The sequence below is a fragment of the Eurosta solidaginis genome, chromosome 5 (genome assembly GCF_040869045.1).
Source record: "Eurosta solidaginis isolate ZX-2024a chromosome 5, ASM4086904v1, whole genome shotgun sequence".
Lineage (NCBI taxonomy): Eukaryota > Metazoa > Arthropoda > Insecta > Diptera > Tephritidae > Eurosta > Eurosta solidaginis.
In genome coordinates this window covers 44,820,450-44,840,803 of record NC_090323.1, presented here as the reverse complement: position 1 = coordinate 44,840,803, position 20,354 = coordinate 44,820,450, and the positions used below count along the sequence as shown (strand labels likewise).

The window sequence follows — 20,354 nt, the reverse complement described above, 5'->3', positions numbered from 1 at the left end:
AACATTTGATCTCCGCTCAACAACACGGTTTTGTTAAAGGTCGCTCAACAGTCTCAAACCTCGCCGTATTTTCGGAATACTGCATTTCTGCGTTTCAAAATCCCCTTCAAGTTGATTCAGCTTACACTGACTTTTCAAAAGCTTTTGACAATGTGAACCACACAATTTTATTATTGAAACTGAAAGCTCTAGGATTTCATTCCACTCTTTTAAAATGGCTTGATTCCTATCTCTCCTCTCGTAAATGTGTAGTTACGGTTGATGGGGCAACATCTGATCCTTTCATTGCGACTTCTGGGGTTCCACAGGGTAGCATTCTGGGCCCGCTTCTCTTCGTAATTTTCATCAATGATATAACCAGCAATGAAGACATGGTAAGGCTACAATCTGATATAGATAATGTTGCCGAATGGTGTAAACGTAATAAGTTGAACCTTAATATAAAAAAAGTGCTCACATGTTTGCTACTCAAAGTCTCGCTGTCCGTTACCCACATGGTATAAAATCGATGGTCTTCGATTATACACTTTAAGTGAAATTACTGATCTTGGTGTTGTATTCGATTGTACATTTCTGTTTCAAACCCATTTCAATTACATAATTGCGAAGGCATATTCAACACTTGCCTTCATCAAATGATTTAGCTCTGATTTTACCGATCCTTACACATTAAAATTAGTATCCACCTCTCTTGTGCGGTCTAAATTAGAATACGCCGTCTTTATCTGGAGGCCATTCTATAATTGTCACATTACCAGGCTTGAACGTGTGCAAAAAAATTTTGTTCGCTTTGCCCTACGGTCGTTGCATATCAATGACCTGATTCCTTCTTACAGTAGTCGCTGTTTGCTTATAAGCCTAAAATCGTTAAACAGCAGACGTTCTATTCTGTCTCTCACCTTTGTTTTCGACTTGATAAGTGGAGCGATTGACAGCCCATTTCTGCTGGCCAGAATCTGTTTCAACATCCCACAGAGGAGTCTACGCAATCACGATACCTTCTGGCTGGACACGGTTAGAACAAATTAGGCGTCTAATGCTCCAATTTCAAGAGCTTTAAAAGAGTTTAATATGCTTTCAAATCCTGTGGGTCTGGACTTTTCCTCCACAAAACATATGTTTAAATCGATATTAAATGAATTATATAACTAAACTTTTAGGTAACTTTTAGGTTTTACGATTAAATAACTGTGTCTATTTTTTTTGCTTGTAATCTGTATGAAAATGTTCACATTTTCTAGATTAATACGAGATAAATAAATAAATAAATAATGAACGTATAGTTATAGGCTTCCTATTGGTTGGATTCCTATCGGCTTGTTATTGGCGGGATACGAATGTTGAAGCTTTATATTGAAGTTTTATCGCTAACTTTCAAATAACAAATCGATCAACTTTTAGATAGAAATCTATAATTTTTTGATTAAAAATCGATAATTTTTCTATAATAAAGCGATAAAATTTTGGTAGGATATCGATAACTTTTCAATAAATAATCGATAAATTTTCTATAACAAGCCGATGACTCGTCGACAAAAAATCGATTACTCATCAATAACCGTTGTTATCGATAGCAAACTTATAACATTCAGATAACAAATTTCTAACTCGTCCTTGAGTTTTTTTCGTTTCCTTTACTTTCCTCGCCCTGGCTTGACTTGTTGTCTGATTTCGCTCATATCAACTGTACCACGTACAAAGATCCCACTTCAAAACTTACATTCTATATTCACCCATATAGCATACCACTTCCACTACACTTACGCTTACCCTTAGATTTTGGATTCCCCCATACCCTGAGTAAAGATGCTTATATATAAAAATGCAAGTCCGCTGCAAGCATCGGAAGTTTATGACCTAATTAGCTTATTTAAGCTTTCTGTTATAACTTAGTGTGTACGGTGGGTTTCGGCCAATCTATCGCCTCCGTTACTAATAAATACACGTTAATTTGTTGGTATAGGAGTCAGATAAACAGCCCATATGTATGCCGGGGCTGAGAGTTGTAACTAATCGGAATGGTCGGGAGATAATCGGTGGATGACTACTACGCCGGTTAAAGGTAAGCTGGCTGTGAATGGCCAGAGAACGGTGAATCTGAAGGCTGATGCCAAAACCTTTCCATGAAATGGCCTTAAGATGTATCAGATGACGGCTGATAAAACTGATGTTTAGAACGTCCGATGGAGTTAGGTGATGGAGCACATTTGGATGGTGGGTAATGAAGTTTGTAATATGCAAGGCGTAGTAATGAAACGGCGCTAAAGTTACCTGTGTATGTGGAACGGCGAAACTGGCGCACGATGGAACTGTGTACGCTTGTTGATGAATTGCGAAAACGAACTGGTGTAATGGGTTGACGGATACCGAAAATTATCATTGGATCGGTGAGCAGATGGATTCCGGAACAACTCTGGAGTTACATTGGTGCTGGTGAAGATTCGAACAAGTTATCGATAACACTCCCCAACACCTTCAAAGAGTGTCTTTATCGCTACAAAAACAACAATGGAACGACGAACCGGTGACTGATGGTTAATAGTAAATGGACAATGATAAAGGGTCGACATGCGGATAGTGAAACGGAGCGTGGTTGACTGAAGACAAAAATACCAAAAGAGGCAAATCGGTGAATAATAAGCAGACGTTTAAAATCGTAAGTAGGCTGCTGAATGTCATAATAACAGATGGCCCGTGAATGGTGAGTCGACGTCAAAAATAACCTGTGGATCAGTGAATGGTGAGCCAATGTCATAATAGCACGTGGATCGACGAATGGTTGGCCAGTATCTAAAGGAAACCTGTTGATCGGTGAATGATGGACCAATGTCAACAGAGCGATCAAATTAGAATATATTTGGTGACCTCCTCAGTACGGTGGCGGCGGACACACCAGTGCCTTGGGGGCGAGGTCTGCTGCTTCTGAAGGCAGGGAAGTAATGAACTACAGTACTCAGCTGTTATCCCTGGAGTAGCCCTAGAAATATCCTACACGATACCTGGGGTTCATAAACTCGCTTTGTAAATAACGTTATACAACTTTTGAAAACAAAATACCGGCATAAAGTTGCAAAAGTATCCGTAAAAGATCATATAGTACCAAAATTACTACTTTAAATAGATAAACTTTAAAAAAATTCCAAATTGTAAATGAGAAAAAAAAAGAATTAAAAATAAAATAATTTTCATTATCGCATTCTATGTCATCATATATGCACGCTTGTTTCAAACTAGAACTGGGTCGCTCTTTCAGAGTACATAATGGATTATAAATACTACCCAATGATTATATGTATGTATATATAAAGGCCTTTTATATATTAACATATATTGCTAATGTATATGACTTTGATTGCACGTATTCAATTTGTCATATGAATACGATCTCCAGCATCAAGCCAATTCAACCCGCGAATGCTCACTTCAGCATCCGGCGCGCTGGAACACATTTCGAACATGTGTTAGAATTTTTGAATATAAGTACCTTAACATTTATACATAGTATATGTAGTATAATATACAAAACATAAACACATTCATAATATGTACTCTGGATTGGAAATATACTTCTAAAGACTTATACAGACTGCTCAACTTGTGAACAAAGCATGTTGCTTCAGGTATATTTATTAAATTTATAGTATGTAATACGGATCAGTAACCAAATTTTTCTAGAGAGATCAAGTGTACAACTATTCAAAGAGTCTCGGCGTGTAATTGTAACCAATAAGCTATGCTCTACTGGAATATAAAGGCAATTTCCATAAAATAGTCTGGAAAATACTTCATCGTAGAAGATTCTGCAAACAATTTTCCATATTTCCCTCTCTCTCCATGTCCCATTATTCTCGTTCAACGTCTCCCCTTTATCTTTTTTTATTTACTCAACACAAATTATTCTCTCCTTCTTTATCTTGCATCTTAAGTCCTCTGCTCCAACTTACACTAACACTTTCACTCCAACTACGCCTTCCACTCCAACTTTTATTCACATTCACACTCCAGAGGAACTTTCAGAGACACCTATACTCTTCAGAATATCTAGCCAAGCAGAGCGCAACAGCAGCATTTTATGGACCAAAGCCCTTTACCAATTTGTTTTCGGCTTGTTATCGATTTGGTATCAACGACTCATCGGTTTGATATGACACAAATACCTGTAAAACTTCCATATAAATGCCGGCTATAACAAGCCAATAAGAAATCAATAAGATGCCGATGACTCGACGATACTAAGCCGATAACATACGTATATCTCGTCGATAATTTCGCTATCGATAACAAGCAAATAAAAAACAATAACTCGTCGGTAGCAGTTGTTACGGATAAAAAGCCGACGATGCTCTTCGCACATAGGCCGAGAGTCTAAATATGCGAGCTATAAGTAATTAATTTAACGACGTTAGTTTTCTAGACGACAATCGTTATGTTTCCACATCAAAATTCACGAGTATTTGGTACTTGGTACTTGCGCCTTTTCTTAAGTCCTATTCTTATTCAGTTGCAATAAAATCTGTTAAATGCTGAATTTAAGAAAGAATTAAGAAAGCTACGAACAGTAGTTATAAAGAATGTGTGAATGGTACAAAATATCTACATTTTTTTGCCCTCACCATAAATCAAAAAGAAATATAAAAATTTTTTATAATTTTGGCTACCAAGCTTTACATTTAACAAGTAACGAAGGCTATGTTCGGGTGTAAGCGAACATTACATACTCAGCTGAGAGCTTTGGAGACAAAATAAGGAAAAATTTCCATGTCGGAAAATGAACCTAGGGTAGTAACCCTGGAATGTGTTTATATGACATTTGTATCAAATGGAAGGTATGAAAGAGTATTTTAAAAGGGAGTGGACCATAGTTCTATAGGTTGACACCATTTCGAGATATCGCCATAAAGGTGGACCAGGGGTGACTCTAGAATTTGTTTGTACGATCTGGGTATCAAATGAAAGGTGTTAATGAGTATTTTAAAAGGGCGTGGTCCTTAGTTCTATATGTGGACGCCTTTTCGAGATATCGCCATAAACGTGGACCAGGGGTGACTCTAGAATGTGTTTGTACGATATGGGTATCAAATTAAAGGTATTAATGAGGGGTTTAAAGGGAATGGCCCTTAGTTGTATATGTGAAGGCGTTTTCGAGATATCGACCAAAATGTGGACCAGGGTGATCCAGAACATCCTCTGTCGGGTACCGCTAATTTATTTATATATGTAATACCACGAACAGTATTCCTGCCAAAATTCCAAGGGCTTTTGATTTCGCCCTGCAGAACTTTTTCATTTTCTTCTATTTAATATGGTAGGTATCACACCCATTTTACAAAGTTTTTTCTAAAGTAATATTTTGCGTCAATAAACCATCCAATTTGCATGTTTCATTCCTTTTTTGGTATTTGGTATAGAATTATGGCATTTTTTAAATTTTTCGTAATTTTCGATATCGAAAAGTTGGGCGTGGTCATAGTCGGATTTCGGCCATTTTTTATACCAAGATAAAGTGAGTTCAGATAAGTACGTGAACTGAGTTTAGTAAAGATATATCGATTTTTGCTCAAGTTATCGTGTTAACGGTGTGACTTCAACCGATTTCGCCCATTTTCACAGAAAACAGTTATCGTCCTAGAATCTAAGCTCCTACCAAATTTCGCAAAGATTGGCAAATTTTTATTCGACTTATGGCATTAAAGGTATTCTCGACAAATTAAATGAAAAAGGGCGGAGCCACGCCCATTTTGAAATTTTCTTTTATTTTTGTATTTTGTTGCACCATATCATTACTGTAGTTGGGTGTTGACATAATTTACTTATATTCTGTAAAGATATTCAATTTTTTGTTAAAATTTGACTTAAAAAAATTTTTTTTTAAGTGGGCGTGTTCTTCATCTGATTTTGCTAAGCAGATATATAGTAATAGTAGTAACGTTCCTGCCAAATTTCATCGATATATCTTCAACGACTGCCAAATTACAGCTTGCAAAAATTTTAAATTACCTTTTTTAAAAGTGGGCGGTGCCACGCCCATTGTCCAAAATTTTACCAATTTTCTATTCTGCGTCATAAGGTTAACCCACCTACCAAGTTTTATCGCTTTATCCGTATTTGGTAATGAATTATCGCATTTTTTCGGTTCTTCGAAATTTTCGATATCGAAAAAGTGGGCGTGGTTATAGTCCGATATCGTTTATTTTATGTAGCAATCTGAGATGAGTGCCTAGGAACCTACATACCAAAGATACCTCAAAACTTACTCAAGTTATCGTGTTAACGCACAGACGGACGGATGGATATGGCTCAATAAAATTTTTTTCGATACTGCTGATTTTGATATATGGAAGTCTATATCTATCTCGATTCCTTTATACCTGTACAACCTACCGTTATCCAATCAAAGTTAATATACTCTGTGTGCAAAGCACGCTGAGTATACAAAATTTCATTGAGTTGCTAACCTCTTTGCAGTGCCGACAATCATTTGCCAACATGACTGGTATTAGATAAGCCACTACCGGCTCACAAGCTAAGCCTTGTTGCCGGCTTATGCTTATCAGTTTCTTAAAAATTCTGTGTTCGTATTTCATGATATTTATATAAATTAATTTTTTACTTGCAAGTATGTCACAATTGTTTTGAATTAGTTGTTGTTGTAGCAGAATTTAAAAGCTGTCGCGTTTTAAAAATTAAATTTGCTGATAAGGCATTTAATGAAGACGAAAAGTAGCGGACATAAGGCGATCTAAAACTGTTTGTAATATAAAGGAATCTGAAATTAAGTCTCATGTGGGTTATTCCAGTGAAGAAGACACTGCGTGTGCAAAATTTTAAACACGTACATATGTATGTATTGTATTTTAATCCACCTATATAGTGAAGCATTTATCGAAACCTCAAGGGATCATCTTTTATTAAGTTTTCGTTTTAGCAAGAAATAAAATTTGAAAAAATATATCGAAGGAGATAGTTGACATGTTCCATCCGCAACAGGCTAAAATGAGCTTATATTTTTGGGTTGTAAAATATATCATAACTAGCCTTAACCCGCAGTCCCATGATCCTGAAAGTCTAGATATCGGGATGGCTGGACGTTTACTTTTGTGACTCAGTTGAAATTTGGCATACAAATATCTAATAGTCTGAAAGAATATATAGGACTTTTTTTAAAGGTGATGACCAATTTCCCCTCTGAGAATTTTTTTTTACCAAACCCTAAATAGTCTTAATAGTCCCGAAAATGATCTCGAAGTGATCCGGCGATATTTCAAGAATCTTTCAAGCAATTATTTCGATATGGATCCCAGACAGCCTCAGAATGGGTGCGAAAGTAGTCCGAAATATTCGCGAACCAATCTCGAAAACAGTCCCAAAATTATACGCAGATAATTACGAATAGGTCACGAAATAGCCTCGGCGATATTAATAAAAAAAAACTAAGATACTGATCCTAAACTGTCCCGAAAAAATCCCGACCACAATTCCTAAACAGTCCTGAAATTGTTCTAAAATAATCTTGAAATAGCCAAGTAGCGATTCCGAACGCAATCCCAAAACTGTTACAAAATAATCTAGTAATAATCTAGAAATAGTCCCGACTCCGAGCATATTCCCAAACCGGCTACAAATAGTCCCATTTGTATACCAAAAATCATCCCGAAATAGTCCGCAATAGTAAGCAATCCGAAAATTATCCCTATTGAACCATAATTATCCCCATAACGACCCCGAAACAACCCGGTGAAAGCCATAAGAACTTGGTTCCATTAAGAAAAAACAAATTTTTAATGGAAATGTTTTATAAAGAAAATATATGTACTATTTAATGCCTTACTATTTTTATGTCCACCACTGTGCTTCTTATAAACACTTAACAAAACTTATTACAAACTTTTTCATCCACATCAATTTAAGGTCAATACCCTAGGCATGGATGAGCAGTGGAAAGGTGGCGATATGAATGGATTAGGAGGCGGCTTTAAAATACGCTTGCTGCGTGAGGCGGTGAAGCCATTCAAAGATGAAAAGGATACAATTATCTTATTCACAGACAGGTATGTACTAAAAACTTTTTGTCATAGACACAACGATACAACTTGCACTTCTAAGTCTAAACGGTTGAATATGACGGTACGGATGCCGTCGTACTTTTCCCCCTCTCTTCTCAACTCCTTCGCCCATGTCGTGGCAGACTTGAATTCAAGAACTGTATGGTGTAAAAGGGGACTAAGAGCTAAAAGATAATAATATAAACGCGTAGTGCGTGCATTTAAGCCGAATCAGAACAAAGTCGAGAAATTAGTAGCATAGAAAATGAGAGGAAGATCCAAAACTGCATTTAAATACTCTTCCTACATATTCGTGGAATTCTCATCTTTCTCCGATGAATAATATGCTCGCAATCGACCGAGATGTAATAAGTGGCAAAGGGCTGGCATGAGAGATTTAAGCACCAATTTTTTGAAGAAAGGGTGTAAAACTCGAAAAAATGTATCTAATATATTTGGTTTAGCTTGGTCCCAGGAACATGTGACCGAAGTATTGAAATGCAATTTTGGATCACCCTGTATAACAGAAATGACGATTCTTCCTGAATATGAGAATAATGATAGTGATTGTAATGAGAATACAGAGACAAAGCGAAGAGGAAGAGGAACATAAACAAAAAGAAAATTGCTTTATCGTTAAGTTTGGGTAGGTTACCGTTATGGCTACCACGACTAACCGTTAGTAAGACCACCTTTCGCGGTTATGGTTACTGTTACATGAAACTTATGGTTATGATTACGGTTACGGTTATGGCGATGGTTTCGTGTACGTTTATGACTATGGAATAGTCACTGAAATTGGGGAGTCAAGGTTAAGGTTGCGATTGCGATTACAGAAATAATAAGAGTTTAAGTACAGTTGCGGTTTCGTTTCCAACTAACCGTTATGGCTATCGTTACGGTTATATTACGACTACGGTTATGGTATGGTCATGGTTATGGCAACGGTTTCGGGTACGTTTATTATTACATTATGGTTATGGTTAAGTTTATGGTCACTGGTAAGATATAGGGTTATTGTACGGTTTTAGTTGTTTTAGTACAGGAATCTTCCCGAAGTGGTAGGATTACGCTTACGGTATGAATGCAATTACGGCAATACTAAGAGTTATGGTAGGCCTGGAGTCTCGTTTACGACATGCTATATATCTAGTTAAGGTTACCGCTTATGATCACTGTTGCGATTGTGATTATATAAACCATTAGAGTTATGGTAGAGTTACCGCTTCGTTTCCGACTTATCTATATGACGGTTGAAGTACTGCCGAAAGATTTACGGAGCTCTACGCATTGGCAACGCAGACTACCGAAGATGATTTAATGATGAGCTTTAGGTCATGTTATGCCTAGGCCATGTTATGCGAATGAAAGATGATTCTCTGGCTAAGAAAGTATTTTTATCGAAACCCGCCTATGGAAGCAGATGAAGAGGTTTGCTTCCACTCCGCTGGAAGGACCAGGTAGAAAACGATTTAAATTCCTTTGGTGTTACCAATAGCAGTCAGTTAGCTGAGCGAAGAAGATGCTGGCGCGCCTTTTTGGACGGTCATACTCGTTTAAACGGCTAAGCGCCAATTAAGTAAGTAAGTAAGGTACTGTTATGGTTACGGCTATGGTTCGTTAAAGTTAAGGTTACGTTTATGTTCGCGGCTTCAGCTAGGCTTACGATTATCTCAAGGTAGTGGTTTGGATATGGGTAGAGTTTACACATCAAACTTAACAAGCGGGTACCAAATACTCTACTTTTCTGTTATATATTTAAACCTCTCTCTTTCTCGCTCTCTCTCCTCCACAGTTATGACGTCGTCTTCACATCAGGCCTTAAAGATATTTACAAAAAATTCAAAGAATTTGGCGCCAAAGTGCTCTTCTCTGCTGAGAAATTCTGTTGGCCTGATATGAAATTAGCCAAAGCTTATCCACCAGTTTCCGAAGCCAACTCATCACCTTACCTCAACTCAGGCGCATTCATTGGTTATGCACCAGAAATCTATAGCATTTTAAGCGCTGCCAAAGTCAAGGATGATGACGATGATCAACTTTATTATACGAAAATATTCCTCGACAATGAGAAGCGTAAAAAGTTGGGCATACAATTGGATACACAATCGCGTTTATTCCAAAATTTAAATGGCGCACGTGAAGATGTGAAATTAAATGTGGATTTAGATTCGAATGAGGGTAAATTGCAGAATATTAATTTTATGACTGAACCAAATATCATACACGGCAATGGACCCAGTAAAGTGGAGTTGAATGCGTTTGCAAATTATTTGGCGAAAACTTTTAATGGCGACTGCCTGATATGTCAAGAAGATCGTTTGGAATTGAATGTGAGTGTATGAGAATGCTTATAATATTTTGAAGAAATGTGTGTTTAATGTCTTTTGGGGTTTTTTCTTGCAGGAAGATCACTTACCCATCATCTCGTTGGCGCTCATCACAACACAAACAGTGCCTTTCTTCGACATGTTTTTGCAGAAAATCGAAAATCTTAATTATCCAAAAGATAAAATGCATTTATATATTTACAGTAATGTGCGTAAAAAGTGCACTTTTTTAATTTGAAGCAGTAAAATATTTGATAAATTTTGTTTTTGAATGTTTTTAGCAAAAATTCCATGATGATATGGCGAAATCTTTCCTCAAGCGTTTGGAGACTGAATATCGTAGCGCGAAAATTGTTTTATCCAATGATGACCTGAATGAGCAACGCGGACGCGAATTGGCACTGTAGGCTAAAAACAATTTTTATTTGAAGTTTCGGTCTTTTAATTTTTCTCTTTTTTCTTTCCTTTCACAGCCAACAAGCCAAACAAAAACAAAGTGATTACATCTTCTATGTGGACGCTGCAGTGCAAGTAGATGATCCGCAATTGCTGCGCGAGTTGTTGATAATGAATAGGTTTGTTGTCTTGCATAAAAAATTTAATTATTGAATGTGATATATGTAGGTACCAAATTACTTAGGACGAATCGCTGCGTTGCAAGATACATAGTTCTGGATAAGACTGACCTCGGCTTTGTATAGGGTTACCTGGCTATGATAGGTTGAACCTGATTTGCTGTTCAGGATCCCACATAGCTTGAACACATTGTTTCGAAAAGTTTGTTTGACCAAACGAAGGACTCTTTCAAGCCAAGCACTAAGAACCTACATATATGATAAGATAACTCTATTGTTGAAGAAACAGTTTCGTCATCTGATTGAATAGCCCCGCCTCCCAGGGACATAAGTAGTAATTTCTGCAAGCACCTGATGAGCATAAACAGACCTAAACTCGCAGTTGAGGAAAACATACTTCCCAGGGAGACGCGCGTCACTTTGGCACAAGCCCGTGTAATGTAATAGGTTGAACAATGTATGTCCTGCATGTCATGTCCTGCATGTCAGCATCTTTTTAAATGCAATTTGTAACCAACACCTTTAAACCCATATCTCTTTGGTCCAACTCTATTGAAACTGCAAGTTTCCTAGGGCTCCCGTTAAAGGGCACAGATGAAAATTTGTGAGTTATCACACCTGTCGAATGGGGCGAATCACTCTGGTACCAGGAGAAGGAAAAGCTGAGCTCTATGAGCTCTACGTATATATGAATATAGTATAAGAAATAAAAATGGTTTCGCTGGCTAGGTTATGTCATGAGAGTAAGGGGAGACCTCCACTGAGTTGGACAGATAGAGGAAGACTTAATTTCTCTTGGTGCTTCGAATTGCAGCAGTTGTCGCTAAACATAGGTAGTGACCGGACTTGCGCCAATTAATGAACGAAATGAACGATGTCAACGTGAGCCAGCAGGCCCCCTTTTTTAGTCCAAAAATAATTAGTTTAGTCTAACGTCGTAAGACATGATCTTCAACATTTTGCACCCCACATTTAGTTCCATGTCTTTCCTGTTTGGTTGATCAAGTGAAATACCTGCCGCCCCTTTCTCACCCAATTTTATTAGGTCCCTTTGTGCCCGCTTTGACAGCTCATCCGCCTTTACGTTACTATCTATGCAACAACCAGAGTGCTTGCTTAGCTTACGCAAGATCCATATACCCATGAATGGACTGGAAAGGGCCAGTGGAACTCGTAATTATATTTGCTTGTGATTCTCTAAACCACGAGATGCTTGTGAAAGTAACTCTCCGTAGATATCGCGCACGGGACCGATATATCGTATTCATTCGTGATCAATGCCTTCCACCCTTGATCGCAACTCTGCGTTTCACACAAAGTTATGCTGATGTTGAATGCAGCAAAATAAGCATTAATCGGGGTTGAGCAATACGTTTCTCTAGAAATTAAGTGGAAACAGCGCTCAGCACATTTATAAACCGAGTTTCGTAGTCCTGGGGCCCTATTCGCTAACTGTGAGTTTTAAAGTGCACACAAGAAATTGTGTAAACTGTGAAATTCTGATTCTGTAAAGCAAAACTGTGAACAAAAAACTCACTTCGTGAGTTTTCTTGGCAGCCAGTGTACACTATTGTGACATTCAAAACTCATACGCACTGTTGCAGAATGACTTTTTTATTTTCATGGCGTTTGATGAATAGTTTCTCACTGACATAAGACTTTGACTCATAAGACTCAGCGCCCATTCAGCAAAACAATATGCACAATAATTTACAGAATCGCATGAAAATTTAAAGTGTAAATTGTATGTGCAAATGAGTTTTCCATGAGTGTACATTTTTCAGTTTTTCACAGTTAGGGAATTGACCCCCTATTCTTCTTCGAGCTGCAACCGTTTTGCGCCTCCGATTTAATGATTGTCATCTCATCAACCCATCGCTTTCACAACATTGTTCACAAATAGAGTCACCCATGATACTGTTGTTTTATTAGGCACGCAGACACCCTACAAAAGCTTTATACGGTATTATCGATGTTATCGGCACACTTTTGTTTAACACAGAACCGGTGCGATCCAGAACTAGTACTTATAAGTATGTACTACATCGGGAACGATATGATTTGATGCCTTTGTTGCACCTTTAGTATAAATCCATTAAATCAAAAATTGATACTCTCGAGAATTTCTAAAAATATAAAAATCACGAAAATTTTAAAATTTCCCTCCTTTCCAGACAATTTGCAGCCCCCGTTGTGAGCAAATACGATGAGCTATGGAGTAATTTCTGGGGTGCACTCTCTGATGATGGCTATTATGCCCGTTCACATGACTATGTTGATATCGTAAAAGGATCCTTTACGTAAGTATAACAAAATTTTAAATCAGCTTAAAAAATAATTAAATTATATTTGTAAAATTATTCCATGAATTTCATACAAACTAAAATTTTAACTTTAACCATTTTTGTAATTCTTTGTAATATATACATAGTTCCTACATCCATACATACATATTTTAACATTATTTTTAATTTGTTTGAAAAAGACTGAACTTTTGTAGCAAAAACAACTTATTAAAAAAAAACCTAATCAAAAGCAATAGAGAAATCGGTTTTGAAACTGCGCCGATCTATTGAGTACATATTATCGGCTGTACATTCATAGAGACCGGCATCCATTTGTGTTGCTGGATCGATCTCGATTTTTGATTTTACTCTATCTTCGCCAATACGCCATTCATGTACCTGTATTAAGACAATAAAAACGCATTTCAAAGATTTTTGAAAAATATATTTTATTACACAACACTTACATGCATATAGAGATGCTGGAAAATCTCCGTTCCATCTTTGTACCATGTTATATGTGGGCGTGGATTACCTTTGGCCACGCACAAAAAAGCAATTTTATGCCCCAACACATATTCATAGTCAAAATGCGAGGCTTGAAGAATTTTAGCACCCTGAAATTAGAAATTAGTATGTTATAAATTAGAAATTTTCTGTTTTTATTCCTCAAAATAAAAATAAAATAAAAAAATTTTAAGCACTTCCTTTATATAAATGGACAAAAATTTAATAAAATGGCGAAAAATGTCTCCTTGATAAACTTTGATTTTTAAATTTTGACATAGAAATTTCAAAAATATTTATGAGAAGTAAAAATATAAAAGTGGAGCGCATATTACTTGGATTGGAAAGTTGGTAGGAAAGGAGATATTAGTCAATCAATTGCGCTCCAGCTTTATATTTTTACTTCTCATAAATATTTTTGCAATTTCTATGTCAAAATTTAAAAATCAAAGCTTAGCAAGAATATATCTTTATATAAGTAGACATTTTTCGTAAATTTTTGTTCATTTATATAAAGGAACTGCTTAAATTTTTTTATTTTATTTTTATTTTCTCCGATTCTTAAATTTTCTCGGTGTCACCTATCTGTTAAGTTTTACGCTTGTAGCTCAATTAGAACTTACATAAAAATCGATCCCGAAATTCCCTCCGTTCCATTTGATTTTTCTAAATATCTCAGTCCGAGCGCCCGTATTGTGTTATCAGCTGTCATTGACCTATGAATTAAGCTCTAAATTTTTAGCCTGTAGCTCATCGAGAAATTACTTAAAACCCGGTTTCAAATTTCCAAATTCTTATCTAATTTTTTCGATCCGTACGCCCCCTAACGGAATTTTTTTCTCCTTTTGTTCCTTTGTCACGGTGTATTAACCTGTCTCTGAGGTCTCATGTTTGTAGCTCAATGAGAAGTTACTTTAAAATCGATCTCAAAACACCAAATTTCCAAATTCTTATCTAAATATTTCCATCCGTGCGTCACCTAACCGAATTTTGTTCTCCTTTTCATAAATTGTTTTGGGGTTTTATCCTATCTGTGAAGTTTTACAGTTGTAGATCAATGAGAACTTACAATCCTAAAATTCCCTCCGTTTCGTAAGATTTTTCTAAATATCTTTTTGTATCGTGTCATCGGCTGTCATCGACCTTTGAATTAGGTTTGAAATTTGAAGTCTCTAACTCATGTTGTTGTTGTTGTTGTTGTAGCGATAAGGTTGCTCCCCGAAGGCTTTGGGGAGTGTTATCGATGTGATGGTCCTTTGCCAGATACAAATCCGGTACGCTCCGGTAACCATTAAGGTGCTAGCCCGACCATCTCGGGAACGATTTATATGGCCACATTAAACCTTCCGGCCATCATCCCTCCCTCCCCGCCCCCGTTCCATGAAGAGCTTGGGTTGCCAGAGCCTCGTCTGTTAGTGAAAGAGGATTCGCCGCGGATAGGTGAGGTTGACAATTGGGTTTGGAGAAGCTGTACATTCCGCTGGCAACCTGAAGGGTTGCGCTACACAGCCCCTTGAATCTGGTATTTTAGTCGCGTCTTACGACAGGCATACCTACCGCGGGTATATTCTGACCCCCTAACTCACTGGGGGAATCTCTAGCTCACGAGAAGTTACTTAAAGGCTGGTTTGAAAATTTTCAAATTCTTATCTGATTATTTCGATCCGTGCGCCACCTAACGGATTATTTTCCTTTTGTTGTATTGTCACGGTGTTCCAACCTATGTGTAAAGTTTCACGTTTGTAGCTCAATGAGAAGTTGCTTAAAAATCGATTGCAACATTTGTATGAAAAGAGGAAAAACATTCAACCGACCTAATATAAAGGAAAATGAAATAGTACACGTACAGTGGAAACTCGATATGAGTTACATAGGCTTAGCCAAATGCTTCGTTATAACTATTTATACAGTATTTAAAAAACTTGATAAGAATAACACCCATCAGATAACTAGGTCGAAAACGTCAAACCTCAAAATTTGTTTCAAAAAGCGTCCAACTGATAATTTGGCTGAGGAACGCCCCACCTCACTTCAAAACGATTTGAATTTATGCTGAGATACGATGTGTTTGAACCAAATTCCAGTATGTGGTTTCTTCCAGGTAATTTGCCTTCTGGAATAACACTGGGGTAGGAAGTTTCCTTAATTAGAGAGGTCTTATACGGAATAAAAAATTCTCCTATCTTAACAGCTTCGCTACAAAGCCCTTATAAAAACTGTAGGTTCCTCTTATTATTAAGGTTGGTTTCTTAACACGGCCTTTTTTAGGCGCAACATGCATATATAAATGATACATCAGAGGAAATTTATCTACATGAGCTCATTGGCACTCTGAAGAGATAACCCCACTATAAAGATTATCATCATCATTAGTTAGCGCCTAACTTCCTAGGCTATTTGGCCATTTCGTAACAAGTGACGGCAGCTTTCCATTTTTCTCGATAACTGTCACCAACTGGGAGCACCAACGGAGGGTTCCACCTGCCTCCCCCAGCTCATCGAGGTCTCCCCCTTCCTCTGCTTCCAAACTGCGGTATCAACTGACATAATTTATTGGTCGGATCGTCGTAGTCTATCCGCATAACATGTCCTAGCCAGGGGAACCTGCGCTATTTTCATTAGTGCGTAAAGCTCATACAGCTTATCAATATACCTTCTTAAATACCCGCCGTCCGCAAAGCGCAAAGGACCATAAATCTTCCGAAGAACTTTTTTCTCGAACATTCCAAGAGCCCTCTGATATTTTCTTGACACCGTCCATGATTCCGAGTCATATCATGTACAGGTATGATGAGCCACTTGTAGATCACGAGTTTGTTCGACGAGAGATGAATTTACTTTTCAATTGCCTACTCAGTCCGTTTGATCTCGAAGCTGATACTGTTTTTGCTGTTAAGGCCGGTTCCCAAATAGACGAAATCCTACACAGTCTCGAACTTACATATATCCGTCAACAGTGATGTGGCTGCCAAGACGAGAATGCGCCGATTCTTTCTTGAACATAAAGTGTGTGTCTAGGACAACAACAGCATAAACCTCAGCACCCTTGTCAAATCCATCCAAATAGAATTTTCGTTTTGCATTTTAGTATCAAAAAAAGTTAATTTCTTTTTATTGAAACCAAAACTGTTTTAACAAAGTTAACATAAAAAAAAATTGTGTGTGTGTTCGCCATGACCCAAACGTTGAAACACATATGCAGCGAGAGCATTTCAGCACATCATAAAACTTAAAGTAATATCTTTATGTTATGTTATGCGAATTTTATGCCGATTTGTAAAGAAAAAAAATTAGGTCTAGTTATGACCTCCGACTGTACTCAGCCGTTTTTTTAAATGTCCAAGGTTGCTGTATTGACACCCGAAAGGGTTTTAAGTTTTATTTCGGGAATCAAATCAGGGACCATTCAATTCCACTATTTTTCAAGGTAGGGGACTAGGCACTGATCTATGTAAAATGTAATTTATGGTGTAATATTTTGTAATTCCCTTTCATTAATATATTTCGCATACTTTGTATTTAGGAAGAATGAAAAAGGAAAAAGGGAGACACAGTGAAAGAGATAGAGTTAGAGGAAGACATAGGTATAGGGATAGAAGGAGCGGGATAGAGAGAGCGAGAGTAACAGGAAGCAAAGGAGAGATATGGATACTAAAAAAGAGACAAATACGGAGAAATAGACACAGAAATATAGAAAGGGAGAGGAAGGAGCAAAGAAAAGAAAGAGAAAAAGAGAAGGAGAAGAGGAGGAGGGAGAGAGAAAGTGAGAGCAGAAAATTAGGACAGAACAACGTCTTCCGTGTTTGTTAGTATACACATTAAAAAAGGGTAAAGAAGGCCTTCACTGAAACCGGGGCCAAACACCAAGTTACGATCCGTGATAAAACTCATACTAATGTATGTAACCATAACATGGTCGCCAGGAATTAAAACATTAAAAAACTAGGAAAAAATTCACAGAGCACCCTTTGTAGGAGTAAAAGGCAAACGCGCTATTCGAAAAACTCTGAAGGCTGTCGGGAGGCATTTTTCTTTTACGTCTTCTAAAATGAAATATTTCGAAAACGACAACGATAACCTCGGAGGTATATATTGTCAAGTTGTTGAATGACTGGGTTGAAATTAAGTCACATCGGACGTCGCTTAGCTTAGATTGTCTATTTGGTCCTTATTTGATACGGAGTAAAACACACTCGAACAATTTTCGTTAACACCTTTTCAACTTACGTTATTATTGTTGTAATACTGATCTGATTCTGGATCACGATATTTTCCTGTTATAGGTAGCCCAATTTGTACCTGCAAGTTTGAACAAAAATATTTAATTATAGGAACAAAAAAATAAAAAAATTTGTAACTTGCTCTCGATTTAGTGCGTCCTCGACCACGTCCACGACGGCCATCACAAATTTGACAGCTTAACAAAAGCAACCACAAACAAATCAAAAACAATTTGGCGTTCATTATTGTAAAACAACTTATTGCGAGAGTTTTTAAAAGTGGAAGTGCTATAAAAATGTTAAATTTATTTTATTTGAATAAATTCTCAACCACGATTAATGAAATTTTTGTGTATACAGCTTTTTAATTAATTTTATAATTTTTTTTTTAAATATTTTTAATAGATTTTCCTGCACGTTCAAAATGTATTTTCCTTCCTTCTATTGAAACAAATTGTGGCTCGGTACGTTTCATTTTTGGCTCGAGTGTTCTATCATAACACTCTAACGCGCTATACGCTCGCCCGTTTCGATCGTTTGCCGACTTTCTTGCTTTCTGTTTGCTCCCCAACTAAATAAATGCAACGAAAAGTTTAAAAAATATTTTGATTCGCGCTAAATTAAACCATTCAATGAACATATTTACATACGTTTGCAGGTTTGAGCAGTCAAAGTGTTTAATACCGAAATTGCCAATTGTTGTTGGTGTGAGTGCGAGAGTATACCCCGAAATGTAGACAGTCAGACGCAGCATGCTGCAGATTATAAAAAAACAAGTAAGGAAGGTTAAGTTCGGGTGTAACCGAACATTACATACTCAGTTGGGAGCTATGGTGACAACATAAAAAAACCATGTGGGAAAATGAACCGAGGGAAACCCTGGAATGTGTTTGTATGACATGGGTATTAAATGGAAGGTATTAAAGAGTATTTTATGAGGGAGAGGGCCATAGTTCTATAGGTGGACGCCATTTAGGGATAGCGCCATAAAGGTGGATCAGGGTTGACTCCATAATTTGTTTGTACGATATGGGTATCAAATTAAAGGTATTAATGAGGGTTTTAAAAGGGAGTGGTGGTAGTTGTATAGGTGGTCGCCTTTTCGAGAAATCGGCATAAAGGTGGACCAGGGGTGATATAGAATGCGTTTGTACAATATGGGTATCAAACGAAAGGTGTTAAAGAGTATTTTAAAAGGGAGTGGGCCCTAGTTCTATAGGTGAACGCCTTTTCGATATATCGCCATAAAAGTGGACCATGGGTGACTCTAAAATGTGTTTGTACGATATGGGTATCAAATTAAAGGTATTAATGATGGTTTTAAAAGGGAGTGGTGGTAGTTGTATAGGTGGTCGCCTTTTCGAGATATCGGCATAAAGGTGGACCAGGGGTGACTCTAGAATATGTTTGTACGATATGGGTATCAAATTAAAGGTATTAATGAGGATTTTAAAAGGGAGTGGTGGTAGTTGTATAGGTGGTCGCCTTTTCGAGATTTCGGCATAAAGGTGGACCAGGGGTGACTCTAGAATGTGTTTGTACGATATGGGTATCAAATTAAAGATATTAATGAGGGTTTTAAAAGGGAGTGGTGGTAGTTGTATAGGTGGTCGCCTTTTCGAGATTTCGGTATAAAGGTGGACCAGGGGTGACTCTAGAATATGTTTGTACGATATGGGTATCAAATTAAAGGTATTAATGAGGATTTTAAAAGGGAGTGGTGGTAGTTGTATAGGTGGTCGCCTTTTCGAGATTTCGGCATAAAGGTGGACCAGGGGTGACTCTAGAATATGTTTGTACGATATGGGTATCAAATTAAAGGTATTAATGAGGATTTTAAAAGGGAGTGGTGGTAGTTGTATAGGTGGTCGCCTTTTCGAGATATCGGCATAAAGGTGGACCAGGGGTGACTCTAGAATGCGTTTGTACAATATGGGTATCAAACGAAAGGTGTTAATGAGTACTTTAAAAGGGCGTGGGGCTTAGTTTTATAGGTGGACGCCTTTTCGAGATATCGCCATAAAGGTGGGCCAGGGGTGACTCCAGAATGTGTTTGTAAGATATGGGTATCAAATTAAAGGTATTAATGAGGGTTTTAAAAGGGAGTGGTGGTAGTTGTATAGGTGGTCGCCTTTTCGAGATATCGGCATAAAGGTGGACCAGGGGTGATCTATAATGCGTTTGTACAATATGGGTATCAAACGAAAGGTGTAAAAGAGTATTTTAAAAGGGAGTGGGCCTTAGTTTTATAGGTGGACGCCTTTTCGAGATATCGCCATAAAAGTGGACCATGGGTGACTCTAGAATGTGTTTGTACGATATGTGTATCAAATTAAAGGTATTAATGATGGTTTTAAAAGGGAGTGGTGGTAGTTGTATAGGTGGTCGCCTTTTC

General features: G+C 37.4%; 2 protein-coding genes across 2 annotated transcripts in view; one reads left to right on the top strand and one right to left on the bottom strand.

Annotated features, from left to right (window-relative positions):
* Positions 1-20,354, top strand: part of Plod (procollagen lysyl hydroxylase) — a 75,946-nt gene that overhangs the window by 27,778 nt on the left and 27,814 nt on the right. The window contains exons 3-8 of the mRNA XM_067786389.1: positions 7,909-8,048; positions 9,838-10,375; positions 10,449-10,580; positions 10,654-10,775; positions 10,846-10,947; positions 13,122-13,247. Of these exons, the coding sequence (XP_067642490.1) occupies positions 7,909-8,048; positions 9,838-10,375; positions 10,449-10,580; positions 10,654-10,775; positions 10,846-10,947; positions 13,122-13,247 (1,160 nt within the window). The remainder of the gene's footprint in view (positions 1-7,908; positions 8,049-9,837; positions 10,376-10,448; positions 10,581-10,653; positions 10,776-10,845; positions 10,948-13,121; positions 13,248-20,354) is intronic.
* On the bottom strand, positions 13,270-18,549 carry nkt (noktochor). The gene is made up of 4 exons (XM_067786424.1): positions 18,102-18,549; positions 17,967-18,038; positions 13,700-13,849; positions 13,270-13,631 (listed from the first exon to the last, which is right to left on the bottom strand). Exons 1-4 carry the CDS (start codon positions 18,201-18,203, stop codon positions 13,473-13,475), a joined length of 483 nt encoding a protein of 160 aa, XP_067642525.1. The 5' UTR covers positions 18,204-18,549; the 3' UTR covers positions 13,270-13,472.